Raw genomic sequence first — 15,051 nt, forward strand, 5'->3', positions numbered from 1 at the left:
TTTAAGCTTTTTCACCTTCTCCGTCGAAGTGGATGGGGGCGTGCTCCCTCTGCTGTCTCCTGAAGTCCACAATCAGCTCCTTCGTTTTGTTGACGTTGAGGCAGAGGTTATTTTCCTGGCACCACCTTGTCAGGGCCCTCACATCCCTGTAGGCTGTCTTGTCATTGTTGGTAATCAGGCATACTACTGTTGTGTCGTCTGCAAACTTGATTATTGAGTTGGAGGTGTGAGTGGCCACGCAGTCATGGGTGAACAGGGATTACAGGAGGGGGCTGAACACGCACCCTTGTGGGGCCCATGTGTTGAGGATCAGCGTAGTGGAGGTCTTGTTTTCTATCTTCACCACCTGGGGGCGTCCCGTCAGGAAGTCCAGGACCCAGTTGCACAGGGCAGGTTCAGACCCAGGGCCCCGAGCTAAATGATGAGCTTGGAGGGTACTATGGTGTTGAAGGCTGAGCTGTAGTCAATGAACAGCAGTTTTACATAGGTATTCCTCTTGTCCAGATGGGATAGGGCAGTGTGATGGCGATTGCATCGTCTGTGGATCTATCAGAGCGGTATGCAAATTGAAGTGGGTCTAGAGTGTCACGTAAGGTGGAGGTGATATGATCTAGCTTCTCAAAGCACTTAAATATGACAGAAGTGAGTGCTACGGGGCGATAGTCATTTAATAATGAAAATACTGAGCAATACATAAATAATGAAAATACTGAGCCATACTGTATACTCAACATTTTTTGAAAAATATATTATTTTATACTAATACAATTGCTCTCAGATAGGTGTTGACATTATTGGCACCCCTATTTTGAATACTTTGTGCACCCTCCCCTTGTAAGAATAATGACACTTAGTATGTTTCTGTAATGTTTAATGAGATTGGAGAACACATTGGGAGTGATCTTAGACCATTGTTCCATACAGAATCTTTCCAGATCCTAGATATCCTTTGGTCTGCAGCGCTTATGGACTGCCCTCTTCAATTTAAACCACATGTTTTCAAAGGGGTTCAAGTCTGTACACTGAACATTGTCTTGCTGGAAGATCCACCAAGTTTCAGCCTCCTGTCTGACGCAACCACGTTTTTTCCTAAAATGTCCTCTTACTTATTCATGATGCTGTTGACCTTAAAAAGGGCCCCAGTACTTGTGGAAGCAAAATAGCCCCATAACATCAAATATCCACCACCATATTTTGCTGTAGGTATGAGGTTATTTTCTGCATATGTATCCTTCTTTTGAGGCCAAATCCACCACTGTTTATTTTTTACTTGTTAAACAAAGTCAATTTTTTTCTGAGAAATTTAATTAGTATAAAATTATATATTTCCAGACTCTTGCATTTGCCTCTGACCGCTCTGGGCCTTAGCTTTATTTTATTTCACGTGGCTGCTTGTGTCTGGCATGTGATCCCTCTGACCTCCTCATGCCTGGGCTGGCTGGATGTCTGGGTGGTGTGCCTGCCGCAAACAAGTTTCAGGCGTGCGTCCAAGAGAAGTGGAGCCCAAGCCTCCCTGTCACTCTTGTTTTAGAATTGTAACATTCTCATGTTCTCACAGCCACCCCAATTCCAAAACAGTGCATGGTTGGTAGACAGTCGGTGGCGGGGTCTGGGCTGGAGTGACCCTGTACTCTTACCCTTCTGAAGATTGTAAATCTATGCCTTTTCAGTTCTCTTCATGTGCTCTTTAAGAAACGTGATTTCTCTTTTTCAAATGGTGGGGTACTCATACGCACCACAGCATGCCATCACCCACATAACTGCTGTAATCAGAGTGATAGTGACTCTATCCAATTACTCTTGCTGGATGAGTCTTGGTATTTTTTATTATAAGGTTGCCATGACCTTCACAGGTTCATATTAGGTTTCCATAGCAGACATTGAATTTCGTAATCTGAACATCAAGCGAAAAACATTCCCTCCCTGCTCAATATGCACCTCTTCCCAACACTGTCATTTGGGTTTCTTGTCCTTCCCTAATAGTAAGGCATATTAAACCAGAATATGTTCAGGTTTAGGAGTTTTTCAATATCAGACAATGGGAAACTAAAACACCTGCACATGTACAGTATCACTACCACCTGTCTCTTAGTTGAAGCCCCTTGTAAAGGCTTAGATGGGACACATGCATGCAGTAGGAGTAGCTTAATGGGACAAGGTGAAATAATCTGTGAAAGAATGTGAGTCTTATATCTCTATAGTCATTTGAACTAGGCAGTAGTCATACAGACAGACACAGTATTGATTGTATAGCCCGGCACAGTGCACGTGTCATAATACCTATAAAACCGGTAAAACACGGTAATGATTCCAATTGTTTTTTCACCAGTCATTTTTGCATCTGGGATTTTAGAACTACTTCATATAAGGTCTGTGTTTAGTGTAGTCTTATCCTGGCGTGACGTTTTGAGAACCGTTTAATTCTCTCACGGACCAGGCGAGTTTTATCAATAAATTCTCCTCAATTTACTCTCAAAAATTCAAAATGCTAATTAGCAACAGAGAAGACCTCAGCAAGACTACTAACTAACCAGTGCGATCAGAGAGACCTTCTGTGTTCAATCAATCAATAAATCAATCAATGAACCTCTTATGTGTTAGCTAACCACTGACACCACTTTAGCTAGCTAGTTAGCAGAGCAGTAGATCTTAGCCTAGATAATTGTTTTTTACAGTACATCAACCATGGTGTCTATTTCAGGCCTTAAGGCATTTTTCAAGGATGAGCATAAGAACATTAAAATGGGACAATACCACTGTAAGTCTGGCCATGTGGAGAAGACCACTGTAAGACCACTGTAAGTACAGCTATTGACGGGCATCCTACTGGTTTGGTCAGGGCCAGCATGAGGGATAAAGTTTATCCTGTGTCGGTAAGTGTAGCTATTAAATTAAGTTTAAGCATCTTAGCAATACAATGTGTTCTATACAGCTGTCAACATTCTCCAAGGAAAAAGACACTTAATCAATTACAGTGGGGCAAAAAAGTATTGTCAGCCACCAATTGTGCAAGTTCTCCCACTTAAAAAGATGAGAGGCCTGTAATTGTCATCATAGGTACACTTCAACTATGACAGACAAAATAAGAAATAAAAATCCAGAAAATCACATTGTAGGATTTTTAATGAATTTATTTGCAAATTATGGTGGAAAATAAGTATTTGGTCAATAACAAAAGTTATTCTCAATACTTTGTTATATACCCTTTGTTGGCAATGACAGAGTTCAAACGTTTTCTGTAAGTCTTCACAAGGTTTTCACACACTGTTGCTGGTATTTTGGCCCATTCCTCCATGCAGATCTCCTCTAGAGCAGTGATGTTTTGGGGCTATTGCTGGGCAACACGGACTTTCAACTCCCTCCAAAGATTTTCTATGGGGTTGAGATCTGGAGACTGGCTAGGCCACTCCAGGACCTTGAAATGCTTCTTACGTAGCCACTCCTTCGTTGCCCGGGCGGTGTGTTTGGGATCATTGTCATGCTGAAAGACCCAGCCACGTTTCATCTTCAATGCCCTTGCTGATGGAAGGAGGTTTTCACTCAAAATCTCACGATACATGGCCCCATTTATTCTGTCCCTTACACGGATCAGTCGTCCTGGTCCCTTTGCAGAAAAACAGCCCCAAAGCATGATGTTTCCACCCCCATGCTTCACAGTAGGTATGGTGTTCTTTGGATGCAACTCAGCATTCTTTGTCCTCCAAACACGACGAGTTGAGTTTTTACCAAAAAAGTTATATTTTGGTTTCATCTGACCATATGACATTCTCCCAATCTTCTTCTGGATCATCCAAATGCTCTCTAGCAAACTTCAGACGGGCCTGGACATGTACTGGCTTAAGCAGGGGGACACGTCTGGCACTGCAGGATTTGAGTCCTGGCGGCGTATGTGTTACTGATGGTAGGCTTTGTTACTTTGGTCCCAGCTCTCTGCAGGTCATTCACTAGGTCCCCCCGTGTGGTTCTGGGATTTTTGCTCACCGTTCTTGTGATCATTTTGACCCCACGGGGTGAGATCTTGCGTGGAGCCCCAGATCGAGGGAGATTATCAGTGGTCTTGTATGTCTTCCATTTCTATAATTGCTCCCACAGTTGATTTCTTCAAACCAAGCTGCTTACCTATTGCAGATTCAGTCTTCCCAGCCTGATGCAGGTCTACAATTTTGTAGACAAATTTGACAGCTCTTTGGTCTTGGCCATAGTGGAGTTTGGAGTGTGACTGTTTGAGGTTGTGGACAGGTGTCTTTTATACTGATAACAAGTTCAAACAGGTGCCATTAATACAGGTAACGAGTGGAGGACAGAGGAGCCTCTTAAAGAGAAGTTACAGGTCTGTGAGAGCCAGAAATCTTGCTTGTTTGTTAGTGACCAAATACTTATTTTCCACCATAATTTGCAAATAAATTCATTAAAAATCCTACAATGTGATTTTCTGGATTTTTTTTCTTCTCATTTTGTCTGTCATAGTTGAAGTGTACCTATGATGAAAATTACAGGCCTCTCTCATCTTTTTAAGTGGGAGAACTTGCATAATTGGTGGCTGACTAAATACTTTTTTGCCCCACTGTATATAATCATTAACCAGATTACCCCAGATACCAGACTTCGATGAGTGATAACTCAGTTCTAGAATGTTGTCATTGATGAGAATTAATCTAAAAATATATTGACATTCAGAATTGACTTTGTTTAGACATCCAGCCTGTATTGTAGTTTCATGACAAATCTTCAAAGGCACAGTATTTATTGATTTGGAGTATTTATCCAGTCTTGATTTATAGGATCCTTCCCACTATATATTTTTTGTTGTGGTTGTAATGTAACCTTTATTTAACTAGGCAAGTCAGTTAAGAACCAATTGTTATTTACAATGGCAGCCTACCCCGGCCAAACCCGGACTACTGTGCAACGCTCTGTAGGACTCCCAATCATGGCCGGATGTGATTCCGCCTGGATTCAAACCAGGGACTGTAGTGATGCCTCTTGCACTGAGATGCAGTGCCTTAGACCGCTGCGACACTCGGGAGCCCTATATCAATTAAAGGTTTATGGAAAAACTTCACATGTCCTCATGTGAAAACGTGTTTATTAAATATTCTACAGCTGTAATATCCTCGATCAAATCAAACTTTATTTATTTAGCACATTTATTGCAATAAATGCATTTCAAGATGTTCCAAGTCATGCATTGAAAGGCATGTGGCACTTTAAATCCTTCCTCTTGGCAGGTCTCTATAGCTGACATGGGGATTCTCTATACCACATGGGAATGCCTCAGTGGAGCTCATAAGTCTTGCCATGCAGCCTATTTTGTCGGTTCACAATATCAGGCATATGGATGTGGAATGCAAGTGGAGGAAACCAGCGGTGTCCAACCAGGTGCAATCAGTGGAGGACCTGTACCTGGCAGAAGACTACAACCTTCTGTCCCGAGAGCCCACAGAGCAGGATCTTCAGTGGCTAAGGAACAGTCTCTGTGGCAGGTTCAGTGGAATAGCATGTCTTCTTGAACAGGAGCCATAACAACCGCTACCCTTGCACCAACTCCAACAGGCACACCATGAGGAAAAGGAGGTTGACGGCCAGCAATTATGGAGCAGTGGTAAGGGCCAAGCGCGTTACTCCGCCGCTGCTAAAAAGGGTCCTCAGATCAGTCGTTGGATGGGGTGTTCTGTAAAGTGGGGCACAAATAACAAAGAGGAGGGCATCAAGGCATTCAAATGGCAACAGGCATGGATGTGAGAAGTCAGGGCTTTGTGGTCACCATAGCAGTGGTGGTGGTCAAGTGTCCCTATAGTGCAAGGGACATTACCATTGAATAGGCAGTTGAAAGGATTTCAATATCAAGGAGGGAGTTTTTTTTTTTTAAGTACCCCTTTTTCTCCCCAATTTCATGGTATCCAATTGGTAGTTACAGTCTTGTCCCATTGCTGCAAATCCCGTACGGAGTCGAGAGAGGTGAAGGTCGAGTGCCGTGTGTCCTCCGAAACAAGACCCAGCCATGCTGCACTGCTGCTTGACACAATGCTCGCTTAACCCAGAAGCCAGCCGCACCAATGTGTCGGAGGAAACATCGTACACCAGGCGACCGTGTCAGCGTGCATGCGCCCGGCTCGCCACAGGAGTCGCTAGAGCGCAATGGGACAAGGACATCCCAGCCGGCCAAACCCTCCCCTAACGACGCTGGGCCTATTGTGCGCGCGGCCGGCTGCGACAGAGCCTGGACTCAAACCAGGATCACTATTGGCACAGCTAGCACTGCGATGCAGTGCCTTGGACCACTGCGCCACTCGGGAGACCAAGAAGGAGGGAGGGTCTTACAGCCTCCGTGAAGACTATCCTTAATGGCACCAGGTCCAAGGTCCGCATCACTGGAAGGGACACCTGCTTCTTCGTTGTAGGGACCACCAAAGTCTCAATCACCATCACCATCCAGCGTGGCAACCTCTGACAGACTCATATTGCTCCTCATGTTTTCAGGGTAGCCAATGGTCCAAAAATATTTCACAATTCATACACACACACACTACGCTCCCAGAATATAATAAGTTTTGCTGAAAGCAGCCAACTAAAGTAATGTAGTTAACGAAAGTTCAATCACAAAGGCTGGTCTGAGTGCATGTCTTCAGTTTCATTTAGTAGGACAACAAAATTCACATAGCATTTTACATGGGAATTTACAGTGGGAATATACAGTGCCTTCAGAAAGTATGCAGATCCCTTGACTTTTTCCACATTTTGTTACTTACAGCCTTATTCTAAAATGGATTAAAATGTTTTCTTCCCCCCTCAATCTACACACAATACCCATAATGACAAAGCAAAACAGGTTTAGACATTTTTGCTAATTTATTAAAAAGTAACAACTGAAATATTACATTTACATAGGTATTCAGACCCTTTACTAAGTACTTTGTTGAAGCACCTTTGGCAACAATTACAGACTTGAGTGTTCTTGGGTATGACGCTACTAGCTTGGCACATCTGTATTTGGGGAGTTTCTCCCATTGTTCTCTGCAGATCCTCTCAAGCTCTGTCAGGTTGGATGGGGAGCCTTGCTGGACAGCTATTTTCAGATCTCTCCAGAGATGTTAGATCGGGTTCAAGTCCGGGCTCTGTCTGGGCCACTCAAGGACATTCAGAGACTTGTCCCGAAGCCACTCCTGCGCTGTCTTGGCTGTGTGCTTAGGGTAGTTGTCCTGTTGGAAGGTGTACCTTCGCCCCAGGTCCTGAGCGCTTTGGAACAGGTTTTCATCAAGGATCTCTCTGTGCTTTGTTCCGTTCATCTTTGCCTCGATCCTGACTAGTCTCCCAGTCCCTGCAGCTGAAAAACATCCCCACAGCATGATGCTGCCACCACCATGCTTCACCGTAGGTTTCCTCCAGACATGACACAAAGAATTCAATCTTGGTTTCATCAGACCAGTGAATCTTGTTTCTCATTACATTTACATTTACATTTAAGTCATTTAGCAGACGCTCTTATCCAGAGCGACTTACAAATTGGTGCATTCACCTTATGACATCCAGTGGAACAGCCACTTTACAATAGTGCATCTAAATCTTTTAAGGGGGGGGGGGGGGTTAGAAGGATTACTTTATCCTATCCTAGGTATTCCTTAAAGAGGTGGGGTTTCATGGTCTGAGAGTCCTTTAGGTGCCTTTTGGCAAACTCCAAGCGGGCTGTCATGTGCCTTTTATTGATGAATGGCTTCCGTCTGGCCACTCTAGCATAAATGCCTAATTGGTGGAGTGCTGCAGAGATGGTTTTCCTTCTGGAAGGTTCTCCCATCTTCACAGAGGAACTCTAGAGCTCTGTCAGAGTGACCATCGGGTTCCAGCTCTAGGAAGAGTCTTGGTGGTTCCAAACTTCTTCCATTTAAGAAGGATGGAGGCCACTGTGTCCTTGGGGACCTTCAATGGTGCAGAAATGTTTTGGTACCCTTCCCTAGATCTGTGCCTCGACACAATCCTGTCTCGGAGCTCTTCAGACAATTCCTTCGACCTCATGGCTTGGTTTTTGCTCTGACACGCACTGTCAACTGTGTGACCTCATAAAGACAGGTGTTTGCCTTTCCAAATCATGTCCAATCAATTTAATTTTCCACAGGTGGACTCCAATCAAGTTGATGAAACATCAAGGATGATCAATGGAAACAGGATGCACCGGAGCTCAATTTCGAGTGTCATAGCAAAGGGTCTGAATACTTATGTAAATAAGGTATTTCTGTTTTTTTTAAACCTGTTTTCGCTTTGTCATTGCTGAGGAAATGGTTTTATTTAATCAATTTTGGAATAAGGCTATAACGTAACAAAATGTGGAAGGTACTGTATATCTGTGGATGTTTAAATTATGTCTTACCCCTAGAGTTAGAGAGTACATCACTTCCAGCACATCTCCTTGCTGAGGGTGGCGTTGATCATGCACTGCTTCTAGTGGGTTGAGCCTGATGTTCCGCATGTCACACCTCATGTCTAAAACGTAGGGAAAAGGGGTAATAAAGTCAAAATGTCGATGCATCTACAAATTCAATGTTTTACACAATATTGTATCATATTTGATGAGTAACTGACCTGTCCGTCCACATGCTCGATCCGCTGTAGTCTCTACAACTGGACGCTCGCGCTCGGATCACACTGGCACAGGATGTCCATGCACCGGATGGCCTGAGGGATGCACTCCTATTAGACTGGAAAACAAAGAGACATTTGGTCAGTGGTGGGTCTTTTTCAATGCCGTATCAACATCTTTATCTGGATGGAAAATTAATTATCATAACACAAACACACCTTGGACAATGTGACAAGTGGTCCCTCAACACTCAATCCTCATGCGTTATTGTTTGTTCTTTTTTCCCAATCAACAGTCTGGATCTTTCTCTTCTGCCATGGTAGATGAGCTACATTTTATGGTAAATACAGGGCCATTTCTCTCTCACCGGAAAATGGCAGCTACAGACCAGAGTATTGTCACTGGGTTTTCCGGTGTTGTGCTGAAAAGCTCCCCCCTGCCAAACAAGAAGTTTATTCTATAGAAAGTATTTGACTGATGTGTGCCACAAAATTAAGGAAATTAGAAGGGGCAGAGGATTTAGGAAAGGCTATTTTCTTGCCTGCAGAAATTCTCTCCCTCCCTTCTATTTTGGGTCTGCAAGGCCTGGCACACGTCTGAATAATTTTGGTAGCTCATGTTGACCAGTAGTGTGTGCCACAGAAAGTTTCTGGTAGGTGGGAGCTTTTCTGCACAACACCGGCCTAACGTTACCTAGCAAGTTTGACTACATGAACGGTGAGTAAACGTTAAATAGCTAGCTAAATAACCCTTCCCTGGTGAACTAACGCTTACTAGCATTTCACAACGTGAAAAGTAGCTGGCTAGCTCACTAAAGACTTGTCAATAAAAAGGTCACAACAGTCATTATGCTGGCTTTCTTTTTACTTGTAAGGAAGGTAACGTGCGTTGAACCTAATTTATGATTGAATCATACAGTTTTATGTATAGACTATCCCGTGTTTAATGAAAGGTATCCAATCACAAGTGAGAGAAACCATTGACATATGAGACAGATCTGGGTTGGCCATACACAGAATCCAGAAAGCTATACACTCTTAGAAAAAAAGTGCTATCTTGAACCAAAAAGGGTTATTTGGCTGTCCCCATAGGATAACCCATTGAAGAACCCCTTTTGGTTCCAGGTAGAACCCTTTTGGCTTCCATTTATAACCTTTTCCATTGAGGGTTCTACATGGAACCCAGGAGGGTTCTATCTGGAACCAAAAAGGATTCTCCTATGGCGACAATCACAGAACCCTTTTGCAAGATTTCACTAGACGGACCCTGACATGGAACCCCCAAGGTAAACTGATGTACTATCCAGGCCCAATGTACTATCCAGGCGCCCAAAGCTAATCCTGGCAATGGTGACTGTGTCCTGTTGATTTCATCACCTTATATTTTGTTGGCACAATGTGCCTTGCAAAGCCCCATTGGAGGCATAAGATGGATGGACTGATGGCCCATATACTGTATGTGCCAATATGAACACTTTGTACAACCAGCTTGATTACACCGATAGCAAGTAACTGCCAGCAGACTCATTTGGACCATCTCCAGTGCAATCTCTACAAGTAGCACCATCGGCCTAATGCCTAGAAGGCTTTTTATCAATGCTTGAAGTGGACTAAAATAGGTGTTGGTACTCATTTAATCAGACCTAAATTCACACTACTGGACTTTCAGGCTGTGAAAAATAGAGAAAGAAATAGAGAGAACAACAATTATATTAGAGAGAACAATTCTGTTACAGAACTATTTAAAAAAAAAATGGTATATGGAGCTGCAGCGTTAAAGATGAACAATTCTGTCTATGTAAAAAATGTAATGCCCAAAACTAAATAAGATTGTATCACAATACATATGAAATGTTAAAGCCACAGACTAAGATTTCCAGAAATTTCAAATAAGGAAGTACTGTAATCCTCTTGATTTTGAAAAATATGACTCACGTTATCGTAACTACGAACCTATTACTAAATGTTGTATGTTTTTGCAGGCAAAGGAAACTGTGAACAAATTATGTACAATAGCTTTAAATCAAGTTGATAATTTCTTGAGCACTTTAATCATTTTATAATCAAGTGCTCTTTACATCTGGAAATGTCATGGACTGCACATCTTGCATATTGTGTCTTTAAGTAACCCATGCTAATTTAAAGACATTCATTGTCATGTATTACACAGAAATAGTCACAATAAGCTATGTATAATATTCATAGAAGCAAAAACCAATAATACGGTTGTAATATTTGTTTGAGCTGTTCAATCATAGCTGCCATATTTCAGTGATATTTGCACAACATTACTGACAAATATAGCATAATCTTCATGATAATCAGCACTATCTCCAATTGGTAGGTCAGGGAACCTTCTCAGATTTCCTTATGATTGTAACATGTTTCAGTCACAATGCTACAGTCGATTCATTGTGTATATGCAATAACACCATTATAATACCAGTACAATCTTGAACCTGAATCTTAAAAAGACCATAGCTAAGGCATAATATACAAACTTTGATGTTATAGTAAGACGATGCAGTCATAGGGCCTGTGTAAATGTAATACATTCCTTTATGTTGATCAGAATCTACTGTATAGACTCTCAATTATAGCACAGCATGGTGGTATTTAAGTTGTTAACAGTCTGCTTTTGGTTCATGGTCTTTAAAAAAAAAAATATATATATATATATATATATATTGAATGTTTAAAACATACAATATACTTGCAGTGAAGCCGCTCAACAACTACATCACATCAGTCATCTAACAGATCTCCCACAAGGTCTGTTTGTTTGTTTTCTAAATTGATATAAAAATAGAATTATGTATGTATAAAACAACTATTCTGTAGATATTCCCTCTCCATTACACTACTGAAGCTGTGTGTAAATGAACCACGTCCACCTCACCTCCCACAGTTGACCACTGTCAACCATTTTAGTTGTGGATCATTGGTGGCACACTAACAGTTAGTGCACACTCAAAGCCATAAGTCTGAAATACTGCACTAAAACAAGGAAAACTATTTCAATGATAACACATTTTCATCACCATACTACAGCCATTGCTAATGAACGAGAGAGGCCAATTTTTCCTCAAGTACGATAGTGCTTGAATAGCTTCATACCTTTTTAAGTCTTACAGTATAATTCAGTACTTTCACGTGAAATCTTTGGGAGTATAGTTTCCTTAATTTGTCCCTACTCAACACTGAGACCGCTTGATCATTTGACGTCCCTTTATCTTCCCTTTAGCAGCACAAGTGCACAGTCGGTATTGTCTTTTCTCGCTCTCATAAAGGCAGAACATCCATGGTCATTCTGTCAACTATGGGGGGTGGTGGGACCAAGTCCTCAAGCTTGAGATAGAAGATGCGTTGCAGGCCCTGGGTGCAGAGAGTCCGTAGCTCGGGCAGTTTTCCCAGAAGGCGGGAGAGGTAGTTGGGCCCAGTGGTGTCGGGGGCGCAGCTGGAGACGTGATCTCTGAGACAGGTGATTAGCTGGCTCTGGAACTCCTCCACCCGCTTTGGATCCTTCAGGCCGTGGCGGTCTGTGGAGAATCAGGAGACAGAAAGGGCATGAGTGTGTGACCAGGTAAAGCAGAGTGAACACCAAAAAGAGGTCATTTTTAACATTATTCTGTAACACAATAACATTATGTAGGTCTATGTGTCAAGATTCATGCATATTCAGCTTGTTCAGGCAGCTCAGGTTAGGGTGAGCATAAAGATTGACTGCAGGCTCTATGTTGCAACCTCATACTGTACTGGTTTATGGTGTCATATCTCTATTAGCACAGCCTGGCAGGCTGACGTGTAAGCATAGGTGGGTTGAGCTCTCACCAGTGATTATGACCAGAGTTGTGAGGCAGGAGAAGGATGACACATCCAGGTTCATGCGGTGGAGGCTCTGGGAGAAGTTCATGATGGAGTCTATCCAGTCACCGAAGCCCCGTATACACTGCATCCGGTGAAGCACCATGCCATTGCAGAAGATCAGCTTGTCCGTCTCAGGGTTGGACCTTGGGAAGAGAATATAATAGGGATGATTAACTTTTTTTTGGGGGGGGGGTCCATGTTTGTTATAGCAAAAATATCTGCACAATGTTAGTTTGTGGGTGCAATCAATCCAGTCATATCCATAATGTATGTACTGTATAATCATAGCAATAGAGCGAGTAATGTGAAAACAACAAAGCCATGGCTCTGATTATGCAAGCTGGTCTTTTTGGAGCATTTTATTTTTTTAACAGTGATAACATTTGGTTCTTCTTCTCACCTGTATGCTAGTCGCAAGATGAACAGTTCTAAGAAGGCTGACTCCAGTAGCAGCTCCTGGTCCTCGGAGCAGAAGGAGGTGAACCCAGGGATGCTCTCAGACCACTTTCTGATCACGTCCATGGACTCCGTGAGGAGGTTGTAGAACTGTTTGATGTCACAAGTGTCCTCTTTCTCTGACAGACTGGCCACAGTCTCCTGGTACTGAATTAGAAAGGAAGGAGAGAAGTTAGTTCTTAGTTCCATTAGGGGAATGCCCTGCATTCTCATGGTTCTATTTAGGCTCTATCCTTAGAAACGGTACCAACAGCGACCTAATAACCCCCAAAAACAATAATAGATAGACCACAATGGAGAATTTTCAGTTGTCCTTACCTTGGAGTAGTCCAGTTTCCCAACACCAGAGTTTGATTCAATGTATTCTCTCACAAGAGAGGCAATGATGTCGACTCGAGACACAGCAGACGATAGGCACTGGACTGCTTTTGGCTTGGAGGGCAGACGACCTCTTCGACCTTTTAAGCTATCTGTTCTCACAACTTCGAGAGAGAGAGAGAGAAATTGATAATGTCTTAGCAACTGAGAAAGAACAGTGGTTATGGTGAGAGATGTGGTAGTAAAATGAATCTGAAGGGCTCACCTTCTTTCACCATGCCTACTGCCAGGCACTTCTGGAAACGACAGAATTGACAGCGGTTCCGTCGCCGCTTGTCAACTGGACAGTCCTTGTTGGCAAGGCACACGTATTTAGATTTTTTCTGTACAGTACGCTGCAAAGCACACAGAAAATAAGCTTAGCTATGGTAGCTCAGTCTCTATACCAGTCCAGCAATGGCGATGCATGTATAAAATGTGTTTTGCATTGAATAAAAATGTATTAGACCTGGTGCTTGACTTGGGTAGGAGCTCACCGGAGCTGAGTACCGACACCAGCATTTGTCTACTGCTACTCTTTTAGAATATAAGCTCAAAAGTATTGTGAAGCTCATGCACCTAAATATTAACAGTACCGGCACCCAACATGAGTACCGGCACCTTTTTCAGTTCAAGTCAAGCACTGACACCCAGTTATGGAAAGAAATGAACTGAAGAGAAAAGAAAAAGCTTCTCACCTTGAAAAAACCTTTGCAGCCCTCACATGTGCGAACCCCATAGTGCTGGCAGGAGGCGTTGTCCCCACAAACAGCACAGAGACCCTCGTTTTCAGTAGGGCTGTGCGGTTTCGCAGACATTCTCCCTTCAATGAGGCCTGAGACATCTAGGGTGCCTGGATCCTGGGTTAGAGGGGAGAAGGACAGGGGGGAGGGGTGCTGCTGGCCCAGAGAGAAGGGGTCTTGCTCAGCCAGCTGGGGCTGTGGCTGGCCAAGAGGAGACAGATCCTCCACTGAGCCGGGACAGAAGGTGAAGAAAGAGGGTGGCTGTGTTAATGCAGTCTTATCAGCCACCCAGCTGCCCGGGTTGGGAGAGTATGGACCGAAGGCCGAGTCCCAAACTGACGCAGGCTGGGTCTGGAAACCTGGAGTACAGGGAGACTGGGCTGACACAGGGCTGCCGAAAAAGTCAGAGCCACCAGAAGACAGGGCTTCGTCGAAGTAGCTCAGGGCCAAGGTGCCAGGGTAGCAGCCGTAAACCTGGAAGTCATCCATTTTGAAGAGCGGCTCAGGGTCCGAGGCGGTGGTAGGAGCTGTGGCAATCTGACAGGCATTAAACTCACCAGCGTAAGTGCCCACCAGGGAGTTGATGCTAGTCAGGGAAGGGGCAGAGAGCTGGTCCGCATGACTACTCACATCCATAGCTAACCTGGAGGTAAGGTCCAGGCTCAGAGATTCTGAGTTGTAGAGGCTGTTCTCATAAGGCTGAGCTCCATGTGGGGGGACATTATTCATTTCTGTGGATTCAAGGTGCAGACAACGATCTGTGAGAAAATGGACTATGGCAATTTTACAGAGGGTCTGTGTGAGTTTACTTTAGGAGATACTACAATCTTCTAGAAGCTAGTCATGAGTTTGGAGTGGACATCCTGTTCCCCTGGGTTGCCAATCCCTGAATAGAGAGGACTGTCAAATATAGGTCATCGAAAGACTTCAAATAAATTCACTTCAGGTTCCAGGGTAAATTGGTAAAATAAATGTACTTGGGTGCCAGATTTTCTGTCCCCTCCCCTGCAGGACAAGCCACATAACTTGTATAACTGTCCCCCTCCTCCTAGCATGT

At 43.5% G+C, this 15,051-nt stretch overlaps 1 protein-coding gene across 1 annotated transcript; it reads right to left on the minus strand.

Annotated features, from left to right (window-relative positions):
• Positions 1 to 10,594: 10,594 nt before the first annotated feature.
• On the minus strand, positions 10,595 to 14,723 carry LOC111977129 (nuclear receptor subfamily 4 group A member 1-like). Its single transcript, XM_024006447.2, has 6 exons — positions 13,950 to 14,723; positions 13,478 to 13,607; positions 13,213 to 13,376; positions 12,839 to 13,041; positions 12,403 to 12,581; positions 10,595 to 12,110 (listed from the first exon to the last, which is right to left on the minus strand). The coding sequence occupies exons 1-6, from the start codon at positions 14,721 to 14,723 to the stop codon at positions 11,854 to 11,856; spliced, it is 1,707 nt and encodes a 568-aa protein (XP_023862215.1). The 3' UTR covers positions 10,595 to 11,853.
• Positions 14,724 to 15,051: the final 328 nt, after the last annotated feature.

The sequence above is a fragment of the Salvelinus sp. IW2-2015 genome, linkage group LG17 (genome assembly GCF_002910315.2).
Source record: "Salvelinus sp. IW2-2015 linkage group LG17, ASM291031v2, whole genome shotgun sequence".
In the NCBI taxonomy this organism is placed as follows: domain Eukaryota; kingdom Metazoa; phylum Chordata; class Actinopteri; order Salmoniformes; family Salmonidae; genus Salvelinus; species Salvelinus sp. IW2-2015.